General features: G+C 36.8%; 2 protein-coding genes across 2 annotated transcripts in view; one reads left to right on the top strand and one right to left on the bottom strand.

Annotated features, from left to right (window-relative positions):
- Positions 1 to 4,303: 4,303 nt before the first annotated feature.
- On the bottom strand, positions 4,304 to 8,608 carry LOC120897908. The gene is made up of 2 exons (XM_040303102.1): positions 8,155 to 8,608; positions 4,304 to 7,320 (listed from the first exon to the last, which is right to left on the bottom strand). Exon 2 carries the CDS (start codon positions 7,041 to 7,043, stop codon positions 4,419 to 4,421), a length of 2,625 nt encoding a protein of 874 aa, XP_040159036.1. The 5' UTR covers positions 7,044 to 7,320; positions 8,155 to 8,608; the 3' UTR covers positions 4,304 to 4,418.
- Positions 8,609 to 14,179: 5,571 nt separating this feature from the next.
- LOC120908659 (LIM domain-binding protein 2) overlaps positions 14,180 to 16,229 on the top strand; it is a 42,474-nt gene continuing 40,424 nt past the window's right edge. The window contains 1 exon segment of the mRNA XM_040319881.1: positions 14,180 to 14,501. The gene's annotated coding sequence lies outside the window, so the exon portion shown is untranslated.

Here is a 16,229-nt window from a genome sequence, read left to right as displayed (position 1 = left end):
TCGTGTGTCTTTTTCATGCATCATTTTATCCAAAATTGACTGATTCCAAATTTGTTCCATCAGCGCTTTTCTTTGCAAATCAGCTACAGACGCTCTACGTTTCATTATGCGACCACCGCTTTTACTCATTCCAGACGAAGCATTTGATTTAATAGCCATATTTGATGATCTTGTTTCTTCAGTTCTCATACATAATGCAGTGTTTGTTTTGGACACTTGTTCAAACTGTTTTGACAAGCCATTTATGTTTGAATTTGTAGGCATTGGAAAAGAAATAAAATTCGAATTTTCCTCGACAGTTTTGTTGTAATCTTTTGTATGCATTGGAGAAGGTTGTAAGGATAACTGTTTCGTATTCACACACTGTGAATCTTTTTTCAACTCTAGTCCAGTTGATAATACTTCACTGTGTGTAGGTTGAAAAATTTTTTCCAACAAAGCTGTAGAGGATGCTGCCGTATCTGGTATTTTCAACGGCGGTATCACTGGAGGTTGAAGATGAGCTGGAAGTTTAATAGAAGCAAGTCGCTGCGCATTGAAAGGCTCTAACATTGATGTTGTCGTTACTGGCAATAAACCAGGCGTAACAAAGGATAACGACATAGACGATAACAAATTAGCGTTATTGGATATTGCTGATGAGGCTGCAGTAATTGAAGATGGATGTGAATGGATCAAATATTTAGTCATACCATCGCGTTTAGGTTCTACGGATGGTACAGGCAATGGTACAAACACGCTTTTACGACGAGCGCGCTTTGTCGGATGTGCTGCCTGACTAAGCGATGGCATAGGGACTTGCGGTATAATTAGTGTTGGAACAGGCTGAGTTATTTTTTCCACTGATCCAACCATATGCCCGATTCCGCTAATTGATGTTGTATGCAGCGGTGATAGTGCAATTGATGATGATTTACAAGGTGGATTTGGTGATTTGGTCGTCAAATTTATCAATGCTTTGCGTGAAGGCAAACAACCTGATGAAACCACTTGATTATGATCAGGACTCAAATCAACGGTTTGTTGCAGATTTGCAGTATCAGAAATTCGCTCATGATAAGGTGTATTCGATTCAGTAATAGTAACAGATATATGATTTTCTCCGCATCCTCCACCGGATATCGAATCTGAGGTGTTACAAGTCGGCACTAAATGGTCTTTAGTTAATTCAGACCGTCGTGGAATAATATTTGCAACAGTATATTTACCTGTCACTTTCAAGTGATTTGAATCAGATTTATATTGAACAAATGAACTACGGTTGGGCAAAGGCTTTGTAAAATGAGTGAGATTGCTGGAGGTGGTATTGAAATTTGAACCTTGCGTTACAGATTTCAAAGGTTCGATTGTTAAATCAGTAGCACTATTTTCCGACATCATCGGTTGAACCGGTACCGTACGTTGACGTGCTACAATTGTCACAGATGGAGCTTCCTTAGTGATGATTGGACGTGATTGTTTATATTCCACTCTCTCGATTATTAGCCCTGGTGGTAGTTTTAACGATGGTATATTACCACTACCTACATTAGATGGTATGGTATTGACGGTATCTAACATTGTAGGTGGCACCACCTTTAATTTACTCACATTTTGTGGATACATATTTGCCGTAATTTCAATCGAGCGATTTGTATTTTGGGAACACGATGCAATTACTTGTTTTAAATGATTACTTTGGAGTGCTGTCGAAGTAGAATTTGATGAAATCAAAGATTCATGTTCAGACTGCGGCACTGTCATATTCAAAATATTACTATAATCTTTTGTATGTGCCTTATTCACCTGTTCAACAAGACCGTATTTGGACAAATTTAAGGGTTCGTCAGATATGTGTTCTTCTGCTAAATTCAACACAGACTGTTCCAGTGACATCGCTGGGGGTAGCATATGCGATAGGGATCCCACATCATCATATTTTACATGGTTATGATGATTTTTTGAGTGTAATGAAATCATGGCTGGGATATTACTGTTAGACAACATTGGAGAATTATTGGTAATATCATTTGCAGCCACTGGAAGCGATGAGCATATTGAAGAATATTGTGTCTTTGTCTGGAAACTTTCAGTCCCCTTCGGTTTGTTTACGAATTCATCAGAAGCTATTGTAGAAGTATTTGATTTGATTGGTTGGACAAGATTTAAAAGAGAAAAAAGAATCCTTCAGTTTGTTTTGCGGTGTTTCAACGCTATTAATAACATCGTTTTCATTGTTGAAAAAATCGACTCCCTAACCGTTCTGAAAGTTTTCCCGTAAGCATCGCAATACAATCGTTTAATTTTTTCTTCTTGCTTTTGCATGCCAATGGTTGATTACCTAATTGTGTAGTCAATGGTTTGCTAGGTTCTAAAACTGTTGCAACTGAGGACAACGTCTCTGGGATTATGATTTGTGAAAAGGTATTGATGTCATTATTTTTAATGGGTGTGGATGGAGGATCTTTCAAGTGTTGGGGTTTAATCGGTTGAGTTGGCGTTACTTGCAATGGATTGCATGGAATATTCAAAGAGTTTTCATATTCAATCGTTTCAACAGTTGGAACTCGTTCGTTAATTTTAATAGACTGGTCTACTTTTTTGTCTATATCATTGTTCTGATTAGAGGATCTATTTTTTTCTATTGAAGCTTTTTTTGACATTGTTTCCATGTTATTAAAAATATTTTTTTCAGTACTATTTTTGCATACTTTTGCTTCTTTTCCTGGATCATCTAAAATTACAAATCCATTTTCATCCAATGCTTCGTCTTTACTTTTCAACGAATTTTCATTCAAAATGCTGTTTTTGTTAATCTCGTTATTCGTCCTGCCTAATCGCAAGGAATTCTCACGATTGCATATTGATATCGATACCGGTAGCAAACGTTTCCCAGTACTACGCAGTATTCGATGGTGGCCGTTGGAAGTGGTTAATCTAATAATTTGACGCTGGCTTTGCTTCCACAACATCATTCTATTCTTATTGATTAGCCCTACACGATTAACCTTTTCCATTTTTTTTCCTTTCAATTTAACTGAATTTTCTTCGCGATTTGAAAAATGTTTTGAATTTCTTTTATGATTCGCTACACCTAAAGTAGGTTGAAACATAGTATTATTTTTTTTGCGCATACTTTGTTGTGTTTGTTTAGTCGAGACATGAATTGTGTTGTTCATAGAAGGCAGTACAGCCGCACTTTGCTTAGATCTCAATTTTGTAGAGACTTTTTCCCGTTTTGATAAAGAAATTGAAGATGTTATTTTTTTAATGCCACCAATACTATTACCATTCGTGACTGCAACATTTTTCAATGCAGTAGATTGAACAGCTACATGCTCACCACAAACTTCTGATGGATGTTTTACTACAGCATCATTTTTCTCAAGTTTGCCTTGGCCTTTTACCTTTGGAGTTACTACCATTGCTTCAGAACAAAACTTTTTTGCTGGTGTCATAGATCGTTTGCTGATTTGTTTTGTTGTTTGCAAATTTATCTGTCGGGAAATCCGTTTTGCTGGAAGATTTGCAAGTAGCCTTTTCACTATGTCACCTGGAAGAATTGAAAAATATATCAGTTTTTTACAATAACACGTGATATTCTGAAAATCCTTGCATAACGTGCAATGGTAGCAAAAAAACAATATTTTTTAACTACTTACTATCGTTTTCTTTTCGTTTAGGTGACTTGTTATATTTTTGTGATCCATTCGATGTGGAAATTTCATTATCGATCACGGAACCAACACTGCTAATGCTACTGGTACTTGTATTGCTGTTCTTATAACTGCTACCGCTGATACTACAACTGCTACTAGAGCAGCTGTCTTTACTGCCGATGATGATAGTTCTAGATACTGCACCTACGCTCAAAATACTCTTTTCATCCACTAAAGAAGGTAGCGGAGCGACTACTGCTGATTCCTCTTTTCCCACAGCATTCTGATGATGTTGGGCTATTCGCGGCACTGTTAACATAGACGATGCACAATTTCCGCCGCTTCTATTGCCACCTCTTCTCCGTTTAGCACGACGATATTTCATCCGTTTTTTCGCTTGTAGCCAAACGTAATCATTGGAACAGTGGAGTATATGTGCATACAACACTATTTGATTCTGACATTCCTTTTGACATTTACTGCAAGTCGCTGAGCGAATACCGATTCCTTCATTTTCAAGAACATCATGATTTGCCAAATCGTTAAATTTTGTAAGCGTATTCGTACCGTTCGAACAATTATCCATCAGAGTGACCACTGAACTATTCGTTGAGTAACGATATGAAGAAGACGATGCGATTGTTGATGTGGAAAACGAGGTAGCTTCATTCGACGAGGAATCTTCGTTCTTAATTTCGGCAGGATTGTTTATTCTATACTCCCCTTTGTGTTGAGAATTCGAGCCGAACATAGAACTATTCAAAAATAATTCGCTATTGCTCAGTCGCACAAAGTATAAATGATGCATGGCCAGTGCCATAAAAGGAACGAAAAATGCTTGTACAATCTCTTTTCAATGAGTTCTCTTCCGACTATCTCATAAAAGGTGGAATGTACATGAGGATGTCGAAAAATACGATGCTCTTCTACTTGTTTAAGAGAATTAAACTTTGCACCACAACCATAACAAATGTAACATCTTGGTCGAGCCCATTCTCCACTTAACACGACACGTGTTTGTAGATCATTACTGTTAAGCTGCATGAGCTGCAGATTTTGCATAAAATCCAAACTTTTGGATTCTTCACTGGAGTTTTTCTTATCCGTCCAAGGTACAAGCGATGAACTTTCTTCTCGCGATACAGTGTCATTAGGAAGTTGATCGTCTACAAAACAAGTTTCTTCTGTCGTTTTGTCTTGATCTATTGGTTCAATTTTTATTATTCGCTGTTCATTCTGTTCTAAATCTATTTGCGGTAATAATCGTGCATCCAATAGGCAATCCAATTGTTCGACCATTGCTCTTTTTTCGTCCCGCAAAATAGCCCCAACATCCGCTACTGTTATCGAATGTCCTTCGTCAGATATCCCAAATTTTGTTTTCGATAATTGAAACTGATTTCGACTATCACTCGATCGTTGATGCTGAAATAGCTCATGTTTCGTACGCATGGTCAATTGAGTCCACATGTCAAGCTTTGAGAGATCGCGCAATCCTATTGTAGGCTGCTTGATTTTTTTTACGATTCGCCCGTTTTCATTGACGTAGGTGTATTTCTTAACAAAGTCCCATTTCCACTTCCAGGAATTCTTTGTGACTGGTTTCTTTGTTTTCACTGACGAAGCCGACGATAAAGATATTATGGATGAGTTAGTCGTCGTTTGTCTCGGTTCCGGACCATACTGTTCTGCCGTTAACAAAGTAGGAAACATGGCTGAGATAGCCGGTAGGTTTGTTGCCTCATGAATTTTACTATCGCTTGATACTGGACTCTTGACAACTGTTGATCTCACAGTTGGTATAACAGCAACTGGACTCGTCGGGCAAGGCGCATTGGGAGTTAGAGCTTCTAATTTACCATCTAAATGGCAACAAAGATTATTTTTCACATTTCGGGTAACATTATCGTAGAAATCTTCGTCAAAAACGCCACTATTGTTGACTTGCAATAAGTTGTTCCCGTTACACGAATTACTTCCTGTGCTTGCTGTAATGTTTCCCCAATCATTATTGCTCACAAAAACACTACTATTTGTACCACGGGTAAAAATTCCAACCGACACATCACTAGATGATCCGGTGTTTAAAACAACAATATTCGCGAGGGCTGCAACATCTGATCCCTTTGCTAATGTCTTATTCGTTTCCGTAGTTTCAGTCAGCGAAGGATCGCAAACTACGGAATTGGCGGTCAACGAGGAACGAATCGTTTTCAATTTTATTATTTTATTGTAGCAATTCTGGAACGACTGTCCTTCTTCATTTGCCGTTCCCAGACTCTTTTTTTTTGTTGCAAATTTTGCACATGCTGGAACTGTTGTAGAATGTATTGATTGTGTCGTAGATGTTGATGAAGTAGCAGATGATAAAAGTGTGACATTGGCAGACGATGAGGCTGCAGCCATAAGACGACGGCTTTGGCGTGGTAATCTATGCTGTGTGATACCCAATCGAGAAAGAAGCATGGGTTCAGAATTTCGTCTTAGTAAACGTTCCGACTTTTTGAAGGCCTTTGTCTTTGATTTGTTACTATCGGTAACCTTTTGTGGTGAAGAAGCCGTAGAATTACGTAGCGAAGATCGCAGACAAATGTTTTGAGCTGCTAATTCTGATTTAATGTTGCTGTTTGACAGGCTACTGGATACTGATTGACGAACCGAGTTAAACTCGACCTGATCATTAATTTCACTGTACACACCTGTTTTATGCATTTTAATGTTAAGAGCATTCGTGACAAGTTGTTGTGAATGTTGAGAAGTACTGTTTTGGGTATGACTGAAAGCTTTAAGAGCAGCTTTTGATTTTGGACGCCTAGTGGTGGAAGATGGATGGAAAGCATCCATGTGAGCGTCTCGTGCAGCATCATTCGGAAAACGCATAGTACAACGCTCACACGCAAAATAGCGGTCTGAATGAGCTGATATTAGATGTTTAAATAATGTTTGTAGATCGTCTGATATCAGGTTTAACGCCTTACTTTTATGGCAAAAATTGCAACAAGTCGAAACGTCTGATCCATTCGCTAATGTTGATAGTACACGGGCACTACTTCGTCGTTCTTTTGCTATTCGATGAATCCGGTCCGTGTGCTTGATCATCAGTTTATGGTTACTAAAACTTCGATCACAATACAAGCATAACACTTTGTACGCGATATTGTTCGTAGATGGCACATCCTTTACATTGTCCATACCTACTGCAAAGCTATTGATTTGATCCGGTTCTTCTGGAATCGAGTCTATATCTATCAAAGTAGTAGCCATATGATCAGATCTTTTTTCCATATTTTTTAACGATCCTATTATTGACTCTAATCGGTTCAACGGCAAGCGACAAATGATACTAGTATTAGAAGAGTCTTTTACTGCCGACATTCTTCTTTCACTGCTCTCAAAACCGTGCATATCCCGTCGATTGATCAAACGTGGGAGGTTGTAGCATCAACAATATCAGAACGATTTGTAGACAAAAGACGGTGCGAGGTCCTTCGTTCACTTTGGATATCTGGAACTTTCAGTGCATAACTTTTAGCTGGTGATGCTGGTCGTTTGCTGTTAGAAGTAGAAACATTTTCTCGTAGACTGCATAAGGACTGCACCTTGGTAATCTCTCGCAGATTGCTGTGTTCAGCCATTACATCCGACTGTCCGTGTTCATCATTGAGGAAGCGTATCATTTTTTCTGTAGAAAAAAACAGTACATAGTATATATAAATAAACACATAAATACATAAATACATAAATAAATAAATAAATAATAAATATATATATATATATATATATATATATATATATATATATATATATATATATATATATATATATATATATATATATATATATATATATATATATATATATATATATATATATATATATGTATATATATATATATATATATATATATATATATATATATATACATTTACATTTACATTTACATTTACATTTACATTATATATCTATAGATATAATTATATATTTAAATATATACAAGATGTAATCTTCATATATTACCGTCGTAAATTATTTCGACAGTTTCCAAAAAATTCCCGAATATTGAAAACTTAAACTATATTTAAAAGGTAATCATCTATTACAAAAAAAAGGTGTAGTTTTGGTCATAACTATCACTGGTATGCTGTTTGTTTAAATATATGTACGGTAATCTAATGACAGCCGTAACACTAGAAAACACACATATATCCGTTTGCTCGATCAACATCAATTTACGAGTGAAACAATTTGTTTTCACTGATCTTTAATTAAAAAAAACACACACACACTCACACGCACGCGCGCACATACACATATACACAGAAAGATATACCCTTTATCGCAATTTGTTCACTTCATTTCACAATCCTTATTTAGGAAGACTACCAAAATTCAACAGTGACAATTTACAACAAGAATGAATTCCAATAGCACAACCTATGCGGAATATGAAATAACATCCTTCAAATTACGCATATACATACATATTATCATGCATTATGAACTTATCGTCACTTACAACTTCACATGTAGGTAATGTTTGGTTTTACTTTTAAGCTATTTTCTGTACTGCCACAAACATTTCGTAGCAATATTTTTCCAAGTCCATTCACTGCCAATTCTTTTCGTATAACTTTGCTTTTACTCGAATGAATATTATGAAATTTTAAAGTTGATAAAACAAAAGCAATTATGGTGTGTTAGATTTGGTCAAACACGAAGATTACTTCCTTCCGTATTGGTTACGGTAGCAGCAAAGATAAAGTTTTTAATAGAGGTTACAACATGTTCTTCATCTTTAAATGAACTTCACTTTTTTCACAAATGTATCTAACAAAGTGTTAAGTGACTTTTCTTTAAAAGCAACAAAACACAATTTTTTCTCCAACTCTTGTCTATCTTCTTGTTTAATTATTTCACGATGAGCAAAGCAGGGGCCATCTTGGTTTTCTTTTGTAATACTCGACTGTGGTATGTGTACCAGTTTCGATGCAGAACACAGTGGTAACATAGGACATTTACTAGAACTTATATGACATAATTGTTAAACTTACCGTGCAAATAGACGTAGAGGAGAAATTCCCTCCGTAAAATTTTACAAAAGTAACTCAATTTTGCAAACAGAGCTATTCGCATCAGGCTGGAAATAGACGAACCGAGATCGTCGCGGTACCGCGAAATTCGCGCCTTGTTTATAACAGTTGTAGAACAGTAGCTGTCAAATCTTCCGCGCCTCCAATCGCGCCTGCTGTTTCGCAGAGATACCCAACTTCGGTATTGCTGAGATTTTCGCGGTAGCGCGAACCGATTATTTTTTTTCTGGCAGATTTGTGAAAACTCGTGTCGAGAAGCGAGTTTTGTGCATACACTATGTGAAATAAATAATTTGATTCGCAAATTGATAGAAAAATATTTCTTCTTGGCACATTCAATCGTCACCAGACCTCGGATGGTTCCATACACGAACCGCGATTATCTCGCCTATCTGTCAGATGTTATAACAGAATTTACAGCTCAAGTCATACGTGATTTTCGCGGTACCGCGATGATCTCGGTTCGTCTATTTCCTGCCTAAGGCTGGAACCATCCGAGGTCTGGTGACGATTGAATGTGCCAAGAAGAAATATTTTTCTATCAATTTGCGAATCAAATTATTTATTTCACATAGTGTATGCAAAATAAAATACAAAACTCGCTTCTCGACACGAGTTTTCATACAAATCCGCCAGAAAAAGTAAAAATAATCGGTTCGCGCTACCGCGAAAATCTCAGCAATACCGAGGTTGGGTATCTCTGCGAAACAGCAGGCGCGATTGGAGGCGCGGAAGATTTGACAGCTCTACTGTTATACAACTGTTATAAACAAGGCGCGAATTTCGCGGTACCGCGACGATCTCGGTTCGTCTATTTCCAGCCTAAGATTCCGGATGTTTCATGTTTTGACATTCATGTGTTTTTCAACTGAGAATCGCTCCAGTTAGCGAACTTTTTGTTCAAAAAAAACTCCACTGGTGCGGTCAAACGTCTGATGCCATGATGAACCCTGCTGCACAAGTTAGATAAGTTAATTGAAGGAGGAATATTGAGTGAAGTGATTGTGATTGTATAGTATATTGTGTGGCATTTTGTATAATTCCTGAATATTAAAGATTTAAAAATATACACATGTACACAAACAATACAAATCCTATTGTTTATTTAATCGATGACGCTTGCTTGAAAATAAAACACAAAGAAAAAAAAAACCCGAGCCCCCTGGCATAGGGAAGCTGCTTAGGCGTTATTTAGAAGGACAAGCTGAAAATTTGATGCTGTTTTTCTACTACAAAAGGTGATTTCAAGCAGCGATCTTTAGCTTGCCAAAATTGGCTGTTTAAGTAATTTTGGCTATTTGGGCCTATCTTTCAGCTAAATTACCGGTACAGTGGAGCGCCGTTTATCCGGGCTTCTCGGGACTTGACTTCACCCGGATAAGCGAATAACACGGATAATGGGTCGAATGATATATTTTATCACCAATTTCTGGTTATTTTTTGAATTTTTTTCATATTTTTTGATAAAAAATAACCCAGTTTTCATTAAATTCATGTTTTTCCACTGAGAATATTTGAAATATGCCATGACTTATAATGTTTTTTGTTAAGACGATGTGCTCTTATAACCGCTTTTTCAAATACCCTCCTCAGAACGCAATGTCACCTTTGTATTGAACTGTCATTTCTCAACAGCACGGATAAACGGAAAGCCGGATAAAAGGTACCCGGATAAACAGCGCTCCACTGTAATTAAATAGTACAGTAGAGCGTCGATTATCCGGACAGCTCGGGACCGGACAGTTGCCGGTTAATCGATTTGCACGGATAATGGTCCAAGAAATGTCAAACGCATATGAAACATATCAAATTCACTAGTTTTATTATTAATTCACCTAGAATCCATCGATTAATCGTTAGTATAATATTATTTTAATCAATGACTGTAGGTTTAACAACTGCTCATGAACAAAAATTAATTACGAAAATACCCCTGGACACTACCGAGCTGCACAAGAAACTGGTTACCCAATTGATTATCGCTGCAAACTTTCACTGTACGTACGATCAGCTGTCAGATTTATGCGCACGGTTCAGCCGCCCGTCGGTTAATCCGTCCCCGGATAATCGACGTTCTACTGTAATTTAATGGTAAATTAGCAGTCGTTAATTTACTCATTCAAGCAGTTTTGATAGATCCTATTCCTTCCGCTATTTTATTTTATTATTTTTTCGGCCGAATTGTTAGTTAATAACACGAAATGTATTACATTATAGTTTAATGGTCATATTTAATCATTTTCCTGAACTTATACAAACGATTACAGTCGATCGTCGACTAATCGTGCTCTTCGGGACTCTACCTCGCACGGATAGTTTAAAAACACGGATAATGAGTCAAAGTATTTATTTGATCACAAATTCCTGTTTTGTTTTAGAAATTTATTCTATGTTTTGGTAAAAGCTTGCCAGTTTTTTTAACTTTATGTTTTTTCCGATAATAATATTCGAAATGTGCCATGAATAATAACGCTTTTGGTTAAGAAAATGTGCTCTGAATTGTAATATCCTCTTCAGCACACAATGTCATTTTTGTATTGAATTGTCATTTTTCAACAGCACGGATAAACGGAAAACCGGATAAAAGGTACCCGGACTGTATCACTGCTTCTAGACGACCCAAAAAATCTTCCGCGACAATTTTTTGCGACACTTTCTATCTGTTAAACCGTTCTTCTTTTAGCACGAATGTATGGCTTACTTTGGTCGTAATGTCGCGAAACGCGACCGTTGCCTTTCTGTGAAAATTTCACAAACCCGCGACAATCACGGTTACCTCTGATTTTGTTCTAAAACTGAGATTTTGAACTGAGATAGAACTGAGAAAATTTGTTGCGGTACAAAAGATGGTCGTCTAGAAGCAGTGTAATAAACGGCGCTCCACTGTATTTGCTATGCTTTGTGTGCAACCAATGGTTAACGGTTTAAAAATAACCGTTCAAATAGACATACAGCGATAACGTCGCGCGCGACAAAAAGTAGCTAAAAATTTTACTCCACGTAAATCAAAGTAGCTCATTTGGCCCAGTCAACCTACATGCTTTTTGTTTAAAACATAAAAACATGACTTAAAATGTGTTCCAATCTATTTTTTGCATTTGCCATTAATTTGGCTTGTAAAAAAACTTGATAGTTCGATTATTTTGGATGAAACAGACATATCGTACGAGACGAGTTGCTCTGTTTGCAAAATTGAGCTACTTTTTGTCGCACGAGACGTTGTCGCCTAATGTCTATTGAACGGTGACGTACAGTCCCTCAACTATAGCGACCCCCCAAGGTCCTTTTCCACGACCTGCTATTTTTAAGCCACCTTGGTCGTATACTATAGTTGTCTGAACCTGCAATTGCTTAAGTCACTTATTGAAAAACAGGGCTGCCAAACACCATAAATTGTACAACAGCTACTCTGAGTAAGGGCGGTGGCATAGTTGAGGGACTTTACGTCATTTTAGAACCGTTAACCATTGGTTTCCGCACACAAAGCTTAGCAAATAGAACAGATTTCTTTGTTATTATGTGCATTTTTGTGTGTCTTTTGATTTTATCGAAAAAATGAGATATATTAACAAAAGATTTGATGATTTGTTTATGCAGGAAATTTAAAATCATGTGAGTAAGAGTTCTAATCTCAAGTGAATTGTCCATGCGGCTCGCAGATAATGAGGACTCAAGTGCCACAAATTCACTAAATTGAAGTTATGCATCGCTAGAACTAGAACGGCGATACAATTGTTTAAATACTAAACTCCAATGAAAACCACCAGCACTGAAGCAAGTGAGATTTGAGTAATGGTCGTTGGTGTTGATACCCACGTATCTGACCACACGACCATTTATATAGATTTTTGCTCGGAAAGTTAGAAGGCTATATAGGTCATATATATATATAGGTCATATAAGATGAAACTTGCCGAAACATATTGCAAGAAAAGGATAGCAATATAATAATCAGTTTTAATACGCCATCTATTGATCAAACCAATGAAGCTGTGGAGCTTTCATTTTTTTCTATGGATATTTAATTTTCCAGTCGATTAAGCTGGATCTGTGGCGCTTGGGTCGCTTATCCGGGCGATTTCAAGTCCCGAGAAGCCTGGATAAACGGCGCTCCTCTGTATTACATTTAAACTTTAATTTAAAGCATTTCGTGTTTTTTTTTAATTTTACGTTGGGCGCAGAAAATCGTAATAGGGTAACTGTACCAGTTTTCGGCAGTGTACCTATTTTCGGTAGGGTAGCTAAAAACGTGAAATTCTGCACAAATGTGGTAAAAAATTTCACAAAACACAATTTTGTAGTGAAAATGTAATTATTTGATATTCACATACGAAGTTTCACACCATTTCATTACGTATTTTTCAAAATATCAAATAAATTGTGCTTTTTTTTTCGGCAGCTTTGCTGTCAGCCAATGGTTCGGCAGGTTTTGTGATTAAGAGAATCAGAACAGTAAAACAATGAAAAAGTTGTGTATATTAAAGATTTTATGCTTATTTAATTTATTCTAACTTGTTCGGAATTTTAAAGTCACGATAAACAGGTTATTTTTCACTTTAAATGCTGCCGAAAATAGGTACACAGTAAATGTTCATTTTTGACAGCTCAATGTTGTGGGCTCCTGCCGAAACTCGGAACAATAACACACCTTGAATTTGGCTGAATATTTCTTTAAAAATTGATCAGAACACTACAATGCGTATATCGACACATAATATGACCTTTCTTGTACCAAACATCACCAATTTTACGACAAACGATGCACTAACTTAAGAGAAAAATAAATATTTGTAAGCCAGTTCGCACCGTACGCTATAACCATCAAACTGTCAATGGCTGCTCTGTTTAAACGTCGCATCAAAATGGCTGTCAAAACGGGCCAAAATAAGCAACATAAAATTAATAATTAAAGTGCTTTTTAACATCAGTATCAGGAAAGTAAGAGTGTAAAATTGCTGTAAACATTTTTTTTGTTCATATTTACATAGATAATAACATTTTCTGACCCGTATTCGCGCTGCCAAAAATAGGAACACAACCTGCCGAAAATAGGAACAAACTGCCGAAAATAGGAGCAAAAGCAATGTTTGCATTTTTACGAATATTCATGAAAAAGGGCTTTGAACCGGCAAATAAAAAATAGTGTAACATATTATGATAGTTTATCAACCAGAATAACATCACTTTCATGAAAAATAATAAAAAATGTTTATTTGTGAGCAGTTTTTGTGAAACTGCTGCACTAGCGTGCCGAAAACTGGTTACCCTACTCTTAAATTACCAATAATGTAGCGAAAGGGTAGGGATTATTTTAGTCCGATTTGTCTGGCTGGGGATCTCTGAGACGATCTCGTAGACTGCTTGAATTTGGTTGTGGGAATTGAGCATAGACATGACCCTATCAAGATCAGCGGCACAGTGTGTATCATGAAACGTCCTAGTGTTGACCATATGTGTTCTCTGTGTGTTTCAATGACATATATTGTCTGAAACTTTTTCAAAATGGCTGCCAGTGTTGAAAAAAATTGATGGCGTCTATGTTGGCAAGTCCGCTGTGAGTAAAATTGGAACAATGATAATATGTGAAAATATCATTTGAAACATCCGTGAATGACCATATTTGTACGAATTAATGTTAAATGTGTAATTTAGCGATATTGAGCTATTAGAGGATCAAGCCTCTATATCGGTTCTCAGTTCGATAAAAGTTCACGGAGTTTTTGTGTTAGTGAAGCGTATGCTTGTTGGCCTCAAAAGAGGTGGGGAGTTTTAGGTAAAATGTGATTTTAAACTGGGCACTTACGTGTTCGCCAAATTCAATATTATTAAGTGCAGTTATTCCGTGTTACTTTATTTTTTATATGGGTTTAGTGAAGTTAATATCAGTGCAACTTAAAAAGGAAACATTCCATATTATTGATGTAAAGAATTACAGAGGATGAACGGTAATAGTTGTGCTTTGTATTCCGCGTATATTTCGTAAGAATGCTTCGATCTGGTTTCGCATGTAAGAATCAACTTCTCTTGTTTTTAATTAGTTCAGTAGCATGACGAATAAAATACTCTACCGATTCCAATTTTTTTATAGAACAACGTACTTTCCGACTCGTCCGTATCTATCAACTTTTTGAAGTCGGAATTGTACATTGCACTCATCATGTATCGGGTAGTTATTATGCTTTGTTATTATATCCTGTTGAGTTTTATTCCATATATCAATTAAGTATAAAATTTATTTATTCGTAATTGTTTTGTTATTGTGAATGGTCAATCAGGCTAAAGTAGCTAAATTGAGCCATACATGTTCTGGAGTTGGTTCAAACTTTATGTTGAGGACATTTGTTCACATCGTTCCGCTGAGAGCGTTAGCAATATTAAACCGGTGTACGTATCAACATTAGAGACGCGTATGATATTCGATTTTCGCTTCTTGCCTGTACCACCGCCCGGATGAGTGATTGCTAGGGTATCGTTCAAGAACAGTATTTTTTTATTCCTATTCATGCTGTGAAGTGAGAGAAATATCATAATGAACCTACACAGACAAAATCAAACGTGCACGCCACGATGAGAAAACAATATCCGCGCTGCATTCGTCTCGTCAATCATGCCGCGTTTCAGTCATTTGGTAATGATGTGCGTGAAAATACTGTTGAGTGAGCGGTGGGTGCGCCTGTGTTCATGTGTTTCTATGGATGGCCTAATGTTACTGCGTGCCTGTGTCATAGTGTGCGTGTCAAAATTGTTTGAATTGTACCGGCGCTTGCTTTGCTCGATTGAAAATGCGTTGCGCCCCTTTTATAAAACTAGGTAATATCCACCAGAGCAAAAATAGGCACACCGTTTATAGGGTAAAAAGGTTATTTTACGATTGGATAGATATAAATGAATGTGTATGTTATCAGTGAATCAAATGACAAAGTATTGTTCAAAGGCGAATGAAGCAAATTGGCACGGAGTCTCAGTACAAATAATTAAAAAAAAAAACTATTTATTCGTGCTCTTACGTTTGAGCTCTTTCTGCAAATTCCATGCGATAGGTAAATTTATAATAATTTTTTAATATAAAAATTGTGTTACGTTGGTTTTCTGTTAACCCCTAGAAAAATAAATATATGCTCTCTGATATTTTTTCGGAATGTCTTTCCGTGATCTTAAAACCATCGTGCCTCTAAACAAACAGTATGTCTCGCTTATTCGTGCTGAATCGATATTACTGCCCATGTGGCTCACTTCTTCTCGTAGCTCTCCAATGTGGCTCTCTCTGTCCATGTCTCGATAATTCCTTTCCGATGTATCTTTGTGTCTCTCTTATTTCTCATCATACTCTCCCATTTTATTTGTGATGCTACTTTTTCTATTTTACAGGTGTTTCCCGATATACGCGATTTCGCTATACAGGCGGTCCCCGAGATACACGGTTAATGGGGACCGAAAACGGTCACGAAAAATACCACGTATCTCGATTTTCCGCCTAAGTCTAATTTCACGCTTCACGTTT

Source organism: Anopheles arabiensis, chromosome 2 (genome assembly GCF_016920715.1).
Source record: "Anopheles arabiensis isolate DONGOLA chromosome 2, AaraD3, whole genome shotgun sequence".
In the NCBI taxonomy this organism is placed as follows: domain Eukaryota; kingdom Metazoa; phylum Arthropoda; class Insecta; order Diptera; family Culicidae; genus Anopheles; species Anopheles arabiensis.
Note: the sequence above shows the minus strand (reverse complement) of the source record. Positions and strands in the feature narration are given on the sequence as shown.